General features: G+C 39.8%; 1 protein-coding gene across 6 annotated transcripts in view; it reads left to right on the top strand.

Annotated features, from left to right (window-relative positions):
- The window catches only part of SPEF2 (sperm flagellar 2), a 211,635-nt gene that overhangs the window by 57,069 nt on the left and 135,258 nt on the right, over positions 1-19,308 (top strand). For all 6 annotated transcript variants that reach the window (XM_070774772.1, XM_070774770.1, XM_070774771.1 and 3 more), the window contains 4 exons: positions 11,563-11,782; positions 14,842-14,996; positions 16,987-17,068; positions 19,210-19,271. In XM_070774772.1, coding sequence (XP_070630873.1) covers positions 11,563-11,782; positions 14,842-14,996; positions 16,987-17,068; positions 19,210-19,271 — 519 coding nt within the window. The remainder of the gene's footprint in view (positions 1-11,562; positions 11,783-14,841; positions 14,997-16,986; positions 17,069-19,209; positions 19,272-19,308) is intronic.

Here is a 19,308-nt window from a genome sequence, read left to right as displayed (position 1 = left end):
ACCCTAATCCTGTCACGGAGCCTCCACCCTTATCAGTTCAGTTCAGTTGCTCAGTCGTGTCCAACTCTTTGTGACCCCATGAATCGCAGCACACCAGGCCTCCCTGTCCATCACCAACTCCCGAAGTTCACCCAAACTCATGTCCATCGAGTCAGTGATGCTATCCAGCCATCTCATCCTCTGTTGTCCCCTTCTCCTCCTGCCCCCAATCCCTCCCAGCATCAGAGTCTTTTCCAATGAGTCAACTCTTCGCATGAGGTGGCCAAATTATTGGAGTTTCAGCTTCAGCATCAGTCCCTCCAATGATCACCCAGAACTGATCTCCTTTAGAATGGACTGGTTGGATCTCCTTGCAGTCCAAGGCACTCTCAAGAGCCTTCTCAAACACCACACTTCAAAAGCATCAAATCTTCAGTGCTCAGCTTTCTTCACAGTCCAACTCTCACATCCATACGTGACCACTGGAAAAACCATAGCCTTGACTAGACAGACCTTTGTTGGCAGAATAATGTCTCTGCTTTTCAATATGCTATCTAGGTTGGTCATAACTTTCCAAGGAGTAAGCGTCTTTTGATTTCATGGCTGCAATCACCATTTGCAGTGATTTTGGAGCCCCCCAAAATAAAGTCTGACACTGTTTCCACTGTTTCCCCATCTATTTCCCATGAAGTGACGGGACCAGATGCCATGATCTTAGTTTTCTGAATGTTGAGTTTTAAGCCAACTTTTGCACTCTCCTCTTTAACCTCATCTAAATCTAACTGCCACCCAAAGGCCCCACCTCCAAATACCATTACAGTGGAGAGACACAACATATGAATTTTGGAGAGACAGAATTCAGTCCATTACATATGTGTTTATTCAAGACACTTATAAAATGTCTCAAAGCGCAAACTTACTAGTTAAGTAAAGAATCCCTGGTTTCTCTGTGGGAGAGGGAGAGGGTGGGAAGATTTGGGAGAATGGCATTGAAACATGTAAAATATCATGTAAGAAACGAGTTGCCAGTCCAGGTTCGATGCATGATACTGGATGCTTGGGGCTAGTGCACTGGGACGACCCAGAGGGATGGTATGGGGAGGGAGGAGGGAGGAGGGTTCAGGATGGGGAACACGTGTATACCTGTGGTGGATTCATTTTGATATTTGGCAAAACTAATTAAAAAAAAAAAAAAAAAAGAATCCCTGGTTTCAAATGAAATTGTTTCATGGCCTCTTTTGTGCCCTTCTGGGAAATAAGTCTTAATGACTTACCTTCTGACTATGAAATTATGATGGTTTTATCTTTTAGTTTCAAACATGCAAGAATATATGTGACTGTTAAGTAGGTAGAGTAAATAGTTGCTTATATGATGGGAGGGGAGATTTTCTGCCGGGGCATTGTGCTCTAACAATTCTGCCAGCCTTTGTACCTGATGCCCCATATTATCATGTGTGCTGAAGACAAGAATGGATGCATCAGAGGAACCTGCTAAAATACAAACATTTCCCAAAGTAGATAACCAGAATCATGATCCACCTCTAAAATAGGAGCCAAGAAGGAAGCTTGTTACTGAACAGAATGTTCTCATGTTTGCCGTATGCATTTCATAGCTGTAATGTTCTTTTGTCTTTGCTTAAATTTTTGCCTCCAACTACCTAAGTGAAGTGTAAGTTGCTCAGTTGTGTCCAACTCCTTGCAACCCCATGTACTGTACAGACTGTGGAATTCTCCAGGCTAGAATACTGGAGTGGGTAGCCTTTCCTTTCTCCAGTGGATCTTCCTGACCCAGGAATCAAAACTGGGTCTCCTGCATTGCAGGCAGATTCTTTACCAAATGAGCTATCAAGAAAGCCCAACTCTCTAAATTTCTCTTCAAATGGTAAGGCTTTCTAGACTAGGCTTCATCATGTAGCTGTGTCCTGGTAGAATCACAATTATGCCCTAGAATACTCATTAATGACCATCAAGTGTACTGATACTAACTCACAAAGCAAAAAAATCATTGTATTAGTTTTCAAAAGTATACCTATAGATGGCTTAGCCCCAAGAAGGCTAACCCCCACTATTGTGGGCCAAGAACTTCAGATGACTGGAATAGGCTTGGCCAGAAGTCTGGCACTGTGCCTGTGGGGTATGTGTATTATGTAATGGAAGGGGAGCCTGGGTCACTGGTAGAGTGAAAAGAAAGTGAAGTCACTCAGTCGTGTCCAACTCTTTGCAACCCCATGGACTGTAGCCTACCAGGCTCCTCAGTCCATGGGATTTTCCAGGCAAGAATACTAGAGTGGGTTGTCATTTCCTTCTCCAGAGGATCTTCCCAACCCAGGGATTTAACCTGGGTCTCCCACATTGTAGGCAGATGCTTTACCATCTGAGCTACCACTGGCAGAGTATTTAGCTTCAAATTACTAGAGTTGAAGACAAACTAAGTTCATTGGAAAACCATGGTAGGAGCAGTTGAATTCAGGTAACAAGATCAAGGCATTAGACCAGAATAGGGAAATGATTTGCAAAATTAAAGAATTGGTACCTATATAGAAGTAGGATGGAAAAAGGAGTAAGAAGGACATAGCCAGAAAGAAGAGCCCTGGGTGACTGATATGAAGTTCACCATTCATTGTTATTTGCTCTGGATCACATAAAATAGGGAGAATCTAATTCTGCCCCTGGCTCCTTCTCATCTAGAACCAGCCAAGACAAGGTGGTGAAAATCTTCCCTCGGCTTCCTGATTTTCTTGTTCATCCTTTGCCTACTTTGACAACTATAGGATCCAACTTCTGTACCACAAGTCCAACTTCTCTTCAATCAACTGCTCAGACTTCCCATCAAGTATTTTAGAGATAGCTCTAGGGATCTGGTAGATAAATATAGCCAGAACACAGTGGGGTTAGTAACCTCAAAAAACTTTAATGGATCCAAGAAAGTCTTTGACTTTTGGTGTTGGGCAGATGTGTTGGGCTGAGGACTAGAGAAACTTCCATCCAAATGATGCCTTACTCCACCACTCCTATCCAGTACCAGGGTCTGTCAGCCATATCCTTGAGTACACTGACCCTACAGTAGCCTTTCATTCATTGGTAAATGCTATTCCTAAGCTATTTTGGAGTGTTGTATACCTCTTTGGTGGCTCAGATGGTAAAGAATCTGCTTACATTGCAGAAGACCTGAGTTTGATCTGGGTCAGGAAGATTCCCTATAGAAGGGAATGGCAACCCACTCTAGTATTCATGCCTGGGAAACCCCATGGACAGAAGAGCCTGGCAGGCTACAGTCCATGGAGTCACAAACAGTCAGACACACCTAAGCGACTAGCACTTTCACACCTCTTTGAGATATCAATGTTTAGTAGTGAAACATGAAAATAGAGTGACAGTGGTCATTATTATGAGAGAAGGTATGCTGTTTGGAAAAACCGTGTGAATTTTGCAGTGACAAGATTAGAGCAAGTCATAGTGTCTCCATGCTTTGTGACATTTGAGAAATTCTAACCAGGCCTGTCTGACTGTCCCTGGCTGGTCAATGGCAACAGATGGGCGAATTCCAATGTAGAGGCCTCTGGAAAAGTTCTATGGTCTGCAAGACCATAGATTTTAGTAAAAAAGTGATCTGGAGGGAGACTGCCACCTCTCTGATGATGAACAGAGCATAGTTTGAGCATCTAAGGAATGAAGATTACTGTTTTCATGAGGGTAGTCACCACCACCAGAATTGTTTGTAGCACAAAGAGAGATCTGATACAAAGTCCATTGTGATGCTGTCCCAAGGGCACTTGGACATCAGGAGAAATGAAGTAACTTTATTCTTATTTTGTTTTAGACTCAGGCAACTGAGCTTTGAAAAGTGCTAGGCTAGCTACACAGCTGCTGCAACTCCCAGGGTGTCACGTTCAATGCCTTGGAGGGCCATCTGGCTCGCCAGGACACAGAATGAACCAGTAGTGGGAGCCTGTCATTTCGGGGCAAATAAGGTATTCTTTCCCATGATCTCAGTGGGTCACTTTGCGTATGTGGAGTCAGACTGCTAAGCAGAATCTCCTGCCTGCTGTTCACCTCTGATTTGTCCTTGCATTTCAGTAAAACTGAAATGTGTCTGGAACAGGAGATCTCTTAGAGTGGCTTCATCTCAGTTACCCCTGGTAATCAAACCTGAAGACAAAGTATCAGCCCAGTGATTCCAGCTGCATGACTTACAAGTAATTGGTAGCTCAGAATTTTGGAAAAAGAAGCCTGTTGTGGCTCACAGCTGCTGAGCTTGCTGAATTTCTAAACTTGTCAGAAGCTAGAGTTATTGGATTGCATAGGGAGGTGTCATGTGGGCTTGTAGGCTTTGACAGTGGTCTTTGTCACTTTGTTGGTGACTGACCATAGCCAATTTGAATTTTCCTCCTTCCCTCCCATCTACAGCCATATCACCCTAAACGCACTCAATCTTGTCTGAATTTTCCTCCAAAAATAACCATAAGGATGGTACATGGATGTTGTTATCCTGGGTCTTCTTTTGTGACAGGCTAGAAGTAAACATGTCTGTTTCCATAGTATAATATTGGAGAAGACTGGGGAAGACTGCCTCTGGGACAGAAGTGGGCAGGCTTCTGAGTGAAAGCCATTATAGGATCAGAACCAGTTCTTCAAATTTCCTAATGAGCCAGAATTAACCATGGGATCAATTGATAGGAAGGCACTGGCTATTCACAGTGCTGCTTCTAGCCAGAACAGTCTTCAGCTGAGCAGAGCAGGTGAAGCTGTGATAACATCTGCTTTTCCTTTGTTACCATGGGTGACACTTGCACTTCCTGGCCACAGATAAGATGTGGTCCAGACTGAGCAATCTAGCTTAGAGGGATGTGGTGGCATACCTTCTCCCCGGAGGTGCACCCATGCCAACATCAGTCAGTGAGAGCTGCCCAGCACCATGCCCCTGCCTCATCTGGAAGTCAAGGGCCAGTCTGTCTGGCAGGAAGTCTTAGCCAGACATCTGACCACACTCTGACCTGACTGGGGGTCAGGTGACCTTAGAAAGGCTGCCAGTCTCACTCAGCCAACTCATCTTTTCAGGTTGTTCTGAGTTCTTCTTGGAACTGGATCTTGATACAGAGCCTGTTACATGACAGCTCTTGGAAGAGAGGTCAGGATTGAGCTGCCCATCACCTAACTGGACCTCTTTTCTTCCTCCTTGTTAGAGGCAAAAGAGCACAACATCCATTTTTCCACCAATCTTTCCCATCTTTGATAGGAACCTGCCTCTCAAATAGGTCCCACACAGTAGTCAAGCCCTGTAGGGTTGCCAGTCTACATGAGCTGAATTTCCCATCTGGCAGAATACCCAACGACCCTTTCTTCTTCTGAGAACTGGGGGTGGTTATAAGAAACTTTAAAGTCTGAATTACAAACATAAGCAGTTCCTCCAGATTCCCTCAGGGTTTGGGGGTGGTTGGAGGAGAAAGTCTGGGACAGCAAGGCAAAGGTCAGAGGCTCCAAAAAGCTACCAGGTTGTACCTTAGTACTTCCCTGTGGAATTTGGTGTCTTACTGAGTGCCAGATCCTCCAAGCACAGTAACTGGAATGCAGCTACTAGACTTTCCATGTTGCCATAATAATAGATGTGCTTCTGTGATATCTGATTCCCTCTGGTAGGAGACAGGACAGACCTGAACAGAAGGTCAGCCATGAGAACTAGCTCCAGGGCTCATTGAGTTCTGAGCTGGAACAAAGGTGGTCAAGATAATTTACCTGAAGCAGTCAGAAACAGGAAGAGACAAAGGTGGGATCAAGCCAAGTCCTTTGAGCAGGCCAATGATCAAAGCTGAGATTGAGTAAGAACCAGACTAGAGAATGGAGATGAAGCCAGACATCAGAAAGCTAGCTTTCTGACTGGAAGCTAGGCAGAACTGGAACAGGCCAGGACTCAGATGAAAGGCTTGGAAGTTAATTGCCACAAACAGAGCTAGAATTTCTGCAGCTTACTTTTATTATCTGCCAGTCACGTGGAATACCCTGAGTCAACGTAATCTGTGAGACCCAAGACAAATATCCAGTTAGGAAAATGAAACTAACCAGATCATAATAGCTTGCCTTAGAGCAGACCTTACCTATTCATTCAGTCAGGCTGCTCCTTACCCCGCCTCAGCACCCTGTAAAAATCTCTGGCAGAACTTCGTACAAAGTCCCACTTTATAAATTCTTTATAATTTAGTACATTTTAACTGAGATGCTTCCTGCTGCCATGAAAAAGGATGCCTTGGTTTAACGGAGAAGCTCTTTGGAAATCATACTACAAGCTGTTGCTTCCACACACGCTTCCAGGGTTAGCTAGTTTCATGCATTGTGGATTCTTGTTAACTTCCATCTGTGAGGGTGGCTCTTGCTGATCTTATCCTAGATTTTAGGTTGGCTTGTGTCTATCTTATTTGGAGAACTAAGTCATCCTTGTATTTAATCAAAATTAATAAGAGGCCATATCCATGTATTCACTCATTTATTTCGTTCACATATATTGAGCCTACAATTGATTGATTCACTCATTCATTCAATAAGTATTGAATGCCTATTAGGTTCCAGCATGGTTCTGGGAATTGGGAATAAAAAAAAAGAACCTTCAAAAACAAAGTCTCTTTAGCTCATAGCCATTGTCCTTGAACTAGTCATCTTTATTCTGGCCTAATTTCCCTCTTTTTTCAGTTTTCCTTTTCTCTCATCATGTTCTTAGTCCAACCTGACACATCTCCCTTTACTTACCCTTTATCTTTAGTCTTATTAGGAATTTCACAACTGTATTTTTAAGGTGATGCTGTAAAATATGTTCTACCAAATCCTCAATCTGTCCGTCTCCACTGGTCAGGCTTCAGTCCTCTGCCTGACCTAAGCCTTCAGTTCTCTTCATGGTCAACATTCTATCCCATTGTGTCTGACCACATTCTACAACTAACCAGTGAGGGAAGAGGGCTTTATTCTGACCCCTTTGTGAGGACGCATGCCTTTCTGATTACAGTGCACTTCTTGTTGGGCAAAAATGTGGCTGCTGTCTCCCTTAAGGGTATTACCATGTGTGCTTCAAGCAGCAACAGGAGAACTTCTATTAATAGTCAAGCATTCAAAGTCAGTGGTCACACAGGCCTTTCACTCAACCTTTATAACAACCCTGTGAAATAGATATTGTTATCATACAAAGATGAAGGAATTGACAAGAGTACAAAGCACTGAGTACTCATTCAGTCATGTTTGACTGTTTATAACCACATGGACTTGTAGCCCACGAGGCTCCTCTGTCCATGGAATTTCCCAGGCAAGAATATTGGAGTGGGTTGCCATGCCTCCTCCAGGGGATCTTCCCGAACCAGGGATTGAACCACATCTCTTTCATCTCTTGCATTAGCAAGTGGATTCTTTACCACTGCGCCACCTAGGAAGTCCTCATAAGTTATTAATAAGTGCTTTAATATCTCTGATTAGGCAACAAACCCACATTTCTTTCCTTTTTAAGTACATATTTTTATCTGTACAGTTCTTTTTATGCTTCAACTTTACAACCATTTGTGATATCCTTAAGGAAAAATAAATAAATAGCACTAACACTTTTGTTTCATTACATTAAATCAGATTACTTTGGAGAAGAATTAAGTGGCTTATAATTTTGGACTTTTTTGAATTTCTCTTTATTCAAGTCATTTTTCTTACACTCGTCAGTAGAAATGCGAGACTGCTTATGTTATATATTTCTCATCAATTCCAATTATTTTTGTCAAAGTTTCTAACTGCAATTTAAAAAGTTGACTTATGCTAAGTAAGCAGAAAAAATATCCAAAATATGTTAGGTAGTTCAGTGACTCAGTAGGTTAAATTCAAGAACCATGCTCAAGGTTAAACTTCCAAGGAAAATTACCAAAACCATCACAGCAAGATCTGATGAGAAGACTGTCACCAGCACAGAGCACTGGAAATTCAGGTTGTACCAGCTACCTCTGCACCAGGAACTCAGCTGCTAATTCTAGGAGCGCTACTACTTTTTCTTTTCTTTTTTAAAATTTTGTTGATATTTACAATGATGTGTTAACTTCTGCTGTCCAGCAAAATGCTTCAGTTATAAATATATGTGCATTCCTTTTCATATTCTTTTCCATTATGCTTTATCACAGGCTATTGATTAGAGTTTCCTGTGCTGTACAATAGGACCTTATTAGTTATCCATCCTGTATATACTAGTTTGCATCTGCTAAATCTGCTAACCCTAAACTGCCAGTTCTTCCCTCCCTCCCTTGCCTCCCCCTTGGCAACCACAAGTCTGTTCTCTGTGTCTGTGAATGTGTTTTGTAGATATGTTAATTTTCTACTTCTTTCTTTATCTTATTTGCATTGGCTAGAACTTCCAGAATAATGTGACTATTAATGTAAATGATGAACATCTTTTCCTTATTCCTACCTTTAATAGAAAAATGTGTTGTTCACTTTGGCTCATCGTTACATATTGGTAAGATATGTAAAAAATGTTAGGCCACTCATCTTCAGTTTGTAGCATACTAAGAAATTTGTTTAATTTTTTTTCTCATCAGAAATGAATTTTGAATTTATCAGATGCTTCTTGGTCAAAATGATCATATGCTTGTATTTTAACCTATTACTGTGATATATGATAGGTTTTCTCATTTTTAACCTTCCTTATATTCATGAAGTAACTTGTATTCAGTCATATAGTATAAAGGTTTTGAGCACATGTTCTGCAGTCAGTCTGCCTGAGTCCTTACTAAGCTCTGCCATTACTATTTATTGTGACTATGAACTTCCCAGGTGGCACTATAGGTAAAGAACCTACCTGCTAATTCAGGAGACGTGAGACTCAGGTTTGATCCCTGAGTCAGGAAAATCCCCTGAAGAAGGGAATGGCAACCCACTGCAGTACTTTTGCCTAGAAAAATCCCATGGACAAGGATCCTGGTGGGCTACAGTCCATGGGGTCACAGAGTCAGATATGACTGAGTATATGAGCACACACACACATAGACAAATATAACTTAGTTTCTATAATTCTCAGGGTTTTCTTCTGCAACATTGGCAAGATAATTATACTTATGTAAGAGTTATGTGAGAATCATTAGAAATAATTCATGAAAACAGCAGTATATGGGATATACTGAATGTGTAGTAAATGTCAATTAATATAATTGTTTTGTCTTAATATAGGCTGGTTTTTGTCAGTATTTTATTCATGATTCTTGCAGTATATTTGCAAATGAGATTGGTTTGTTATTTTCTTTTTTGGATGCTGTTTTTGTCAATGATCTTTGATACCTTTTTAGTATCAGTGTTACATTAGTCTCACCAAGCAAACCGGAAAGCTATCTTCTTCTTCCATATTTCAGAAGACTTTTAAATAACATTTAAATTTCTGTTTAAGAAATGAAAAAAAAATTTTTTTTTCTGTTAGCAGTGTCATCAAGTTTCCTAGATACAGTTCTTCAATAATGTTTTTCTTTCTTTCATGCCTTTCATATTTACAAATATTCCTTTTAAATTAATTTTAATCATCTGTACTTTCTTAAAATATCATTTTACCACACATTAATAAATTCAAATTTATCATAGTAGAGTTGTATGTAATATTTTCTTAAGGATTTTTAAGTCTCCTTAAAATCTGTTGTTACCGCCTTTCCTATGTTACAAAATTGATACTTGCTATACTTCACCTTTGTGCATAACTGGTAGCAATTTCATTATGATTAATATGAATAAGTTCTAGAATTATATCAATAAAAATATCTGAATAGTATTGGTCTCTAATTTATCAATCTCCATTATCATGATTTTCTTCCTCCATGTACTTTTCTGGTTATTTAAAAAAAATTTTTTCCTATTTTCAACCTTAGTTCATTTATTTTCCTTCCTTTTATTTTATTTTATTTTTTTTTCTATTCTTCAAGCAATTTTATTTTTATTTTTATTTTTTCTAATTTTATTTTATTTTTAAACTTTACATAATTGTATTAGTTTTGCCAAATATCAAAATGAATCCACCACAGGTATACATGTGTTCCCCATCCCGAACCCTCCTCCCTCCTCCCTCCCCATACCATCCCTCTGGGCCGTCCCAGTGCACCAGCCCCAAGCATCCAGCATCGTGCATCGAACCTGGACTGGCAACTCGTTTCCTACATGATATTTTACATGTTTCATTGCCATTCTCCCAAATCTTCCCACCCTCTCCCTCTCCCACAGAATCCATAAGACTGTTCTATACATCAGTGTCTCTTTTGCTGTCTCGTACACCGGGTTGTTGTTACCATCTTTCTAAATTCCATATATATGCGTTAGTATACTGTATTTATGTTTTTCCTTCTGGCTTACTTCACTCTGTATAATAGGCTCCAGTTTCATCCACCTCATTAGAACTGATTCAAATGTATTCTTTTTAATGGCTGAGTAATACTCCATTGTGTATATGTACCACAGCTTTCTTATCCATTCATCTGCTGATGGACATCTAGGTTGCTTCCATGTCCTGGCTATTATAAACAGTGCTGCGATGAACATTGGGGTACACGTGTCTCTTTCCCTTCTGGTTTCCTCAGTGTGTATGCCCAGCAGTGGGGTTGCTGGATCATAAGGCAGTTCTATTTCCACTTCCTTTTATTTTAGATCAAAGCATTTTAAGCTAAGGGACTATGAGTTTTCCTCTAACTACAGCTTGATTTCATCTCATATTTTTGGTTGTTGTGTTGTTTTTTTGCATTTTTATTATTATTATTATTATTTTTTACTTTACAATATTGTATTGGTTTTGCCATACATCAACATGCATCCGCCACAAGTGTACATGTGTTCCCCATCCTGAAACATGTATAATATCATATAAGAAACAAATCACCAGTCCAGGTTCGATGCAGGATATAGGAAGTTTGGGGCTGGTGCACTCGTCTCATATTTTAAAATAAATCTGTCATTTTAATATTTTTATCAATCTGTTATTTACAAATGTTTACAGTTTTAATTTTTCATTAAGAATCATTCAGAAAGGCAATGTTTAATTATTAAAAATAAAATTTATTTCTGGTTTTGGTGCACAGAAGTCAGAGAATGTGAACTGTATAGTTGTTGTTTTGTCTGTTTTACTTTTCCTCTAATTGTTTGATCATTTAAGCCAGAAACTTAAAGAAACTGGAAGACAAATATAGGAAACTCAGAAGACAACATATTGTTCATGAAAATTCTCTTTTATGTATCTTTAAAATATTTAAAAATAAGTTTAGTATTTGCATACAGTAGCCAAATAACTCTTACTGTCTTTTATCTATCTACTGATAACATCAATTTAAGTGTCTTAATATTCAACTTGCATTACAATTTGTCTCAAGTCAATATGTCTACTTTCATAAAGTGTTAAGTATTTTAGAATTTATTTTTTATTTCTATATGGGAAGCTTATTTTTCACTAATATGAAAGTATTATGTTATTATTTATTTATGTAATATAACTATTTAAAGTACTGATTCACTTTTGTTTCTTATCATCTGTATTTACTTTCAGTTTCCTACATGCTTAAATTCCACTTTTAAGAATATTTCTGTTTTGTTTTATTATTATTTTTACAGAACATGGTTGGAGAATGGGCCTTACCAGAAGAAATGGTTGAAAACTTACCACCCTCCAACAATTGCATATTGGGCCATGTGATTCACAGACTAATTGAAAGTTCTCTTCCTCCTCAAGTTGAATCTACAGTACCTGAGTTACCTTCATTTGCTATAAAAGGATGCTTGTTGGGGAAAACCTTTAGTGGAAAAACTACTGCTCTAAAGGCTCTAGAGAAAAGTAAAATTTATTTTCTTTTTTTTCCCCTTTATTGATTTCTATTTACAGTGAATATAGCTGCAAATGGCTCTGTCTGTAGAAAACATACATGAAAATCTGCTAATACATTGGGAAGTTCTAGCATTAAGAATATTGTAATAAAGTGATCACATAACTTATTGTCCAAAGCAGACACTTTTAAGAGTATAGAGTCATGAATCAGAACTGTCCCAAGGAAACCTGGATCTATGAGCTTGCTATATAAGGATGATGTATAGTATAAAGGGAAATAATATCTTAAACCTTTCATCACAGAGTTTACTTAATTTTCCAATAGATGAAATATGAAAATAATAACTTGTTACAAATAGAAAAGATATAGACTTAAAATTATAAATGTTTTCATCCTTCACATCAATTGAGTTATTTCCCTTTCATGAACTTTTGGCTTTTTCTCTAGAAGTTCTTTCAATTAGAAGTGAAATCACAGATTTCCATCTATTTAATATTTTTTCTTTGATAATACTTACCTATTACTGTTGTTAATAAGTGAGTAGTATCAAAGAAAAGCTAATTAAATAGAATATGCCAACAAATTCGGAAAACTCAGCAGTGGGCACAGGACTGGAAAAGATCAGTTTTCAGTTCCAATCCCAAAGAAAGGCAGTGCCAAAGAATGTTCAAACTACCTCACAATTGCACTCATTTCACATGCTAGCAAAGTAATGCTCAAAATTTTCCAAGATCAAATTGGCAATATCCATTGGATCATAGAAAAAGAAAGAGAATTCCAGAAAAACATTTACTTCTGCTTCTTTGACTGTGTGGATCACAACAAACTGTGGAAAAATCTTCAAGAGATGGGAATACCAGACCACCTTACCTGCCTCCTGAGAAATCTGTATGCAGGTCAAGAAGCAACAGTTAGAACCAGACATGGAACAATGAACTGGTTCCAAATTGGGAAAAGGGTATGTCAAGGCTGTATATTGTCACCCTGCTTATTTAACTTATATGCAGAGTACATCATGAGAAATGCTGGGCTGGATGAAGCACAAGCTGGAATCAAGATTGCTGGGAGAAATATCAATAACCTCAGATATGCAGATGACACCACTCATGGTAGAAAGCAAAGAGGAGCTAAAGAACCTCTTGATGAAAGTGAAAGAGGAGAGTGAAAAACATAGCTTAAAGCTCAACATTCAAAAAACTAAGATCATGGCATCTGGTCCCATCACTTCATGGCAAATAGATGGGGAAACAATGGAAATAGTGACAGACTTTATTTTCTTGGGCTCCAAAATCACTGCAGATGGTGACTTCAGCCTTAAAATTTAAAGACACTTGCTCCTTGAAAGAAAAGCTATGACAAACATAGACAGCATATTAAAGAAGCAGAGATATCACTTTGCCAATAGAGGTCTGTATAGTCAATGCTATGGTTTTTCCAGTAGTCATGTATGGATATGAAAGGTGGACCATAAAGAAAACTGAGTGCAGAAGAATTGATGCTTTTGAACTGTGGTGTTGGAAAAGACTCTTGAGAGTCCCTTGGACTGCAGGGAGATCAAACCAGTCAATCCTAATAGAAATCAGTCCTGGATATTCATTGGAAGGACTGATGCTGAAGCTGAAGCTCCAATAGTTTGGCCCCGTGATGCAAAGAGCTGACTCATTGGAAAAGACCCTGATGCTGGGAAAGATTGGAGGTGGGAGGAGAAGAGAAAGACAGAGGATGAGGTGGTTGGATGGCATCATCGACTCAATGGACATGAGTTTGAGCAAGCTCCAGTCGACAGTGAAGGACAGGGAAGCCTGGTGTGCTGCAGTCCATGGGGTCACAAAGAGTCAGACATGACTGAGCAGCTGAACAATGATTACTGTTTTTACTAGAAAATTCAAAATTTTTACTAAGATCAGTCTGTATTGACTGGTAGGTCATGTTGAGATGTTAAATAGACCTGTTTAAAGCCTGACAAAAGTTCAACGAGATACCAGTCCACACCCAAAGAGTATAATTTTTTAGGAAATGGAAAATATGTGTTGGTGAGGATATAGAGAAGTTGGAACTCTCATACATTGCTTTTGAGAACGTAAAATGTTGTAACCACTATGGAAAAATAGTTGGTGATTCCTCAATAAGTTAAATAATTACTATATGACCACAGTAATTCCACCACTGGTATATACTCTAAAGAGCTGAAAACAGGTTATCCCCCCCCCCAAAAAAATCCCATGTACAGGAATATTCATAGCAGCATTATTAATGATAGAGAAAAGGTGGAAACAACCCAAATGTTCATCACCAATGAATCATTAACAAAATGTGTTATATCCATACTATGGAATACTACTCAGTCATACAAGGAGTAAAGTGCTCTTATGTGCTACAATATGGATGGACTTTGAAAACATCATACTAAGTGAAAGAAGTCAGATACAAAAGACCACATATTGTTTGATTCCTTGGATATAAAATGTCTAGAAAAGGCAAATCTCCAGACAGAAAGCAATTTGTTCTTGGGGTCAAGGGTAGGGAGATAGGAAGTGACTGCTTAATTGATGCAGGGTTTCCTTTGGGATGATCAGAATTTCTGGAAAAAAGATATAATGATTGAACAACATTGTAAATGACCGTAATATTGAATTGTATCTTTTAGATGGGTTAAAATGGGATTATTTTACGTCATGTAAATTTCTGTTGTTGTTTAATTGCCAAGTTGTGTCCACCTCTTTTGCCATCCCATGGACTGTAGCCTGCCAGTTTTCTCTGTCCATAGGATTTTCCAGGCAAGATTACTGGAGTGGGTTGCCATTTCCTTCTCCAGGGGATCTTCCCAACTCAAAAATTGAACCCACACCTCCTGAATCTGCTGCATCGGCAGGCAGACTCTTTACCACTGAGCCACCAGAGAAGCCCCAGGTGAATTTTACCACAGTGTTAAAAAAAAAATCTTGATCCAAAAAACATTTCTAGGAGACCCTAAAGAGAATGTTCTAAGTTTGAAGCCAGCACTGAAGAACAAAGATTCAATTTCCTAAATGAAAAGCTATTCATAAAATAATCTTTTGTATTTTAGGCTTTCCTATTCAGGTACTTTCTATTGACACTCTTGTTCAAGAAGCTATCCAAGCATTTCATGACAAAGAAAGTGTCAGCGGGGCCCACGGACTTCAGAAAGCACCTGAAGAAAAGGCTTTACCAGTTAGGCAAGAGAGTGATGAGGACAACCAGGCAAGTGTGGCTTTAGTTTTCTTCTCTGTGCCTCATACATTAGAGATTTCCAGCTGGATGGCATCTAAGAGATCCTCTAGACTAGAGGTTGGCGGAGTTTTCTGTAAAGGTCCAGACGGTAAATATTTTAAGTCTTATGGGCCCAGAGGCAACATCAAGGATATATTACATGGATACTTACATAACAAGAAAGAAAATTTCAACCCCCATCCCTACTGTCCTAATACATACACACAAACACACACATATCATTACCTAGGTGGGCCATCCAGTATGGTGGGCTAGACTTGAGCTCAGTTACCATCAGCTCAGGCATTCTCCTGAAGAAAGAGCCACTGGTTGGTAAGAGGGTTCATTCAGTCGCTAAGTCGTGTCCAACTCTTTGCAACACCGTGGACTACAACATGCCAGGTTCCTCTGTCCTCTACTATTTCCTGGAGTTTGCTCAAATTCATGTCCATTTGTAAGGTAAGGGGGTGGAAGGCTCAACTGTAAGGGCTTGGGGGAGGGGTGAGACGTTGGCATTTTGGGAAAGTTCACGAAGTGATCAGCTCTCAGGGTAGAATTCCACTACTGAAAGTTTGGCAGTGGCCAGCAGCAAGTCCCCGTCTTGTAGATGCAGCCCAGTGCGGGTCCTGGGCAGCAGCCAAGGAAGGTGTTGGAGAGGAGCAGACAGATGGCGAGGGGGACGCCTTGCAGTGCTATTCCCTGGAGTGATGCTTATGGACTGTGTATAAACAACCAGCCTATTTTGGTCCAGGGATCGTCGTTTGCAGACCTCTGATTAGACTAATACATCTCAGTTTTGGGGGGTGGCTGGTAGGGGAAGTTTTCTTATGGTTTACTTGCATTACTGTTTCCATCAGTGTTGCATCTTGCTTATTACGTAAAGAGTCTAGGGCAGGAACTTGGAGAGTATGGCCCCATGTTGAGAATTATGATGTGGTCTTGTTATTGTTCATTTGCTAAGTCATGTCTGACTCTTTGTGACACCATGAACTGCAGCATGCCAGGCTTCCCTGCCCTTCACCATCTCCCAGAGTTTGCTCTAACTCAAATCCATTGAGTTGATGATGCCATCCAACCATCTCATCCTCTGTTGTCCCCTTCTCCTCCTGCCTTCAATCTTTCCCAGCATCAGGGTCTTTTCCAATGAGTTGGCTCTTTGCCATCAGGTGGCCAAACTATTGGAGCTTCAGCTTCAGCATCAGTCCTTTCAGTGAATATTCAGACTTGATTTCCTTTAGGATTAACTGATTTGAACTCCTTGCTGTCCAAGGGAGTCTCAAGAGTCTTCTCCAGCACCAGATATAGTCTAAGCTGCTCTTTTAAAGGGAAATAGTAGCAGTTCTAAGCATGAATTGATTCATTTGGCATCAGAGGCTTGTTGATGGTTAGGCTTTGAGGAATCCCAGATTCTAAATCCACTGTTCTTTTCCCTACCTTATGCTGTCTCTGAAATTGAATAAATTAACAGAGACTCTAATCCAGGTCATTTGCATGAGCTGCAAGGAAAATAGCATTTAACCATGATTCTGAAAATAACTGGGAGGGTTTTTCTTCATTGTGGGCTGCCTCTTTTTCTGTGTTGTGGTACTCTGTATTCTAATTGATGAGGTAATAGATAATGTACATATTTTTTCTTTATTTTCATTATGGCTATAACTGACCCTCTAGGTCTGATCTTTCTAAGGTGGTTTTCCACAAACTCTACCTCTTTCTCAGCTCCCATTATCCTTTCCAAATGGCAGTTGTGTATTTTACATAGAAACTGAAGACCAGCTGATAGACAGATTATACCACAGGTTACTATGTGTTTCTCTAAGTACAATTATCATCAAATTGTATTCATTTCCAGAACTCATTCAGTTCTTCCTAATATCATTAATGTTTTAGATTAATGAGTCCATGGTTGTAAACCTTACTTACAGAAGTAAAATCAAGAATGTTATTAAAATCTGACAATGTTAAAATCTCTCCATGTGTGCAGGCATGTACTTCCTCCCCAAAGGACGTGCAAGATGGATCTTTAGCTGAAGCACTACCAAAAAAAGAAGATAAAACCAGACTTGGTAAGTAAGATATCAAAACAAATCATCCATCATTTACATAAGTGAGACTAATAGTAGGAGCACATGGATGTGAGCACAAACCAGCTTTCAGGACAAGAGAGGAGAGATGGGGAGGGTTACACAATCGTCTAAGTGGTCACAAGACAGACAGGACAAGATCAACACAGCTGTCCCTAGCCACTGTCTGCCGCTGGCGATAAGAGACGACAATTTCAAAGGAATCTTCTCACATCCCTTCAAGTAGTTGCTCAGTTTTGTTGTGGTTTTGAAAACAGCCAGGCCAAATCATCGTCACTCTTCCTGGCTCTGCAGGGAGACAGCAGTTACTGTTTCTTCTCACCTCCGCAGGTGGGCGTGTACCACTGTGCTGTCTGCTCGCAGCCGCTTTTGTTCCCCATGGTAAGGGAGGCTGTGGCTCTGTCTCATCCACCCACTCAACAGTGGTTCCTCAGATATTATAAAAGTTAACATTTATTCTCAGCCTTGTGCAAAGCAAATAGAACCAAGCTTCTCAAACCCAACAAAACATTATCTTCCTTGGGATCTGGGCTTCAGTCCTACAGATCCTTGGTAAAACCACTGAAGGAAAACAATTTTAAATCTTGAATATGTTTTCTATTTGTGCTAGTTAAGGCTTTGCCATATTTAATCATTGCATAAAATTTGGTCCCTCTGTACCATCACCATTGGAGAAGGAAATGGCAACCCACTCCAGTATTCTTTCCTGGAGAATCCCATGGACAGAGGAGCCTAGTTGTCTACAGTCCATGGGGTCACAAAGAGTCAGACACGACTGAGCAACTAAGCACAGTACCATCACCATAATAGCCATCAACCTTGGACAACATGCATGTTTATTATGAGCAGGCAATTCTGCCAGAGAGGCCAAGTTTCCTGTCTTTTAAAAAAATATAAGCTGTCCCTTGTTTCAGTTATTTGTTTCTTACAGGATAATTCTAATTGATTTTTAAACTATTGTTAAGTATTTTATGACATTCTATTATGAAAATCCATGAAATTAAAAGACGCTTACTCCTTGGAAGGAAAGTTATGGCCAACCTAGATAGCATATTCAAAAGCAGAGACATTACTTTGCCAACAAAGGTTCGTCTAGTCAAGGCTATGGATTTTCCTGTGGTCATGTATGGATGTGAGAGTTGGACTGTGAAGAAGGCTGAGCACCGAAGAATTGATGCTTTTGAGCTGTGGTGTTGGAGAAGACTCTTGAGAGTCCCTTGGACTGCAAGGAGATCCAACCAGTCCATTCGAAAGGAGATCAGCCCTGGGTGTTTTTTGGAAGGAATGATGCTAAAGCTGAAACTCCAGTACTTTGGCCACCTCATGCGAAGAGTTGACTCATTGGAAAAGACTCTGATGCTGGGAGGGATTGGGGGCAAGAGCAGAAGGGGACAACAGAGGATGAGATGGCTGGATGGTATCACTGACTCGAAGGACGTGAGTTTGAGTGAACTCCGGGAGTTGGTGATGGACAGGGAGACCTGGCGTGCTGCGATACATGGGGTCGCAAAGAGTCGGACACGACTGAGTGACTGATCTGATCTGATCTGATTATGAAAGTCCAGTAAATTATAAAAAGACTCTGAAAACTAATTTTTTACATAGAATTGAACTAAAAAATCTCTGACTTCTAGAATTTTCCACCTTCAGACATGTTTATTACCTATAATTTGACAACCCAGGAAAGTAATGTGAACGTGAAAATCACTTAGTCGTGTCCAGCTCTTTGCAACCTCATGGACTGTGGCCTGCCAGGCTCCTCTATCTGTGGGATTCTCCAGGGAAGAATACAGGAAAGTAAAGATATAGTTAACTAATTATATTTTTGGCTCGTTTTCCAAGAAGAGAAACTGTACTAAAGTATTTCTAATGATATTGTTATGAGTGAGCCACACTGGAAGAAAACAAGTAGAAAACACGGAACCACACAGTGGCCAGGATTTAATGTTGTGAAATGAAGGTAAATGCCATGCTGGGCTGCTGCTTTTACTTCCTTCCTCTGCGTATCTCAGACACAGCTAAATCCAATAACCCGTAGGTCCAAAACCACAGATGGTCAAATACTAACATGGCTGTTAGTTGTCAGTACCGGAGTATATTCTCATCACTTTTTCCATTGCTAGATACCGATGCTAGAAAAGCAGCAAAAGCTGAAGAAGTCGTAGCGAGTGATAGTTTCTCTGAAGTAAGTACTATAATCTAATTTTGGCTACTAGCATATT

This window comes from Bos indicus, chromosome 20, assembly GCF_029378745.1.
Source record: "Bos indicus isolate NIAB-ARS_2022 breed Sahiwal x Tharparkar chromosome 20, NIAB-ARS_B.indTharparkar_mat_pri_1.0, whole genome shotgun sequence".
In the NCBI taxonomy this organism is placed as follows: Eukaryota; Metazoa; Chordata; class Mammalia; order Artiodactyla; family Bovidae; genus Bos; species Bos indicus.
The sequence above is the reverse complement of the archived record's forward strand: the minus strand, read 5'-3'. Positions and strand labels throughout refer to the sequence as shown.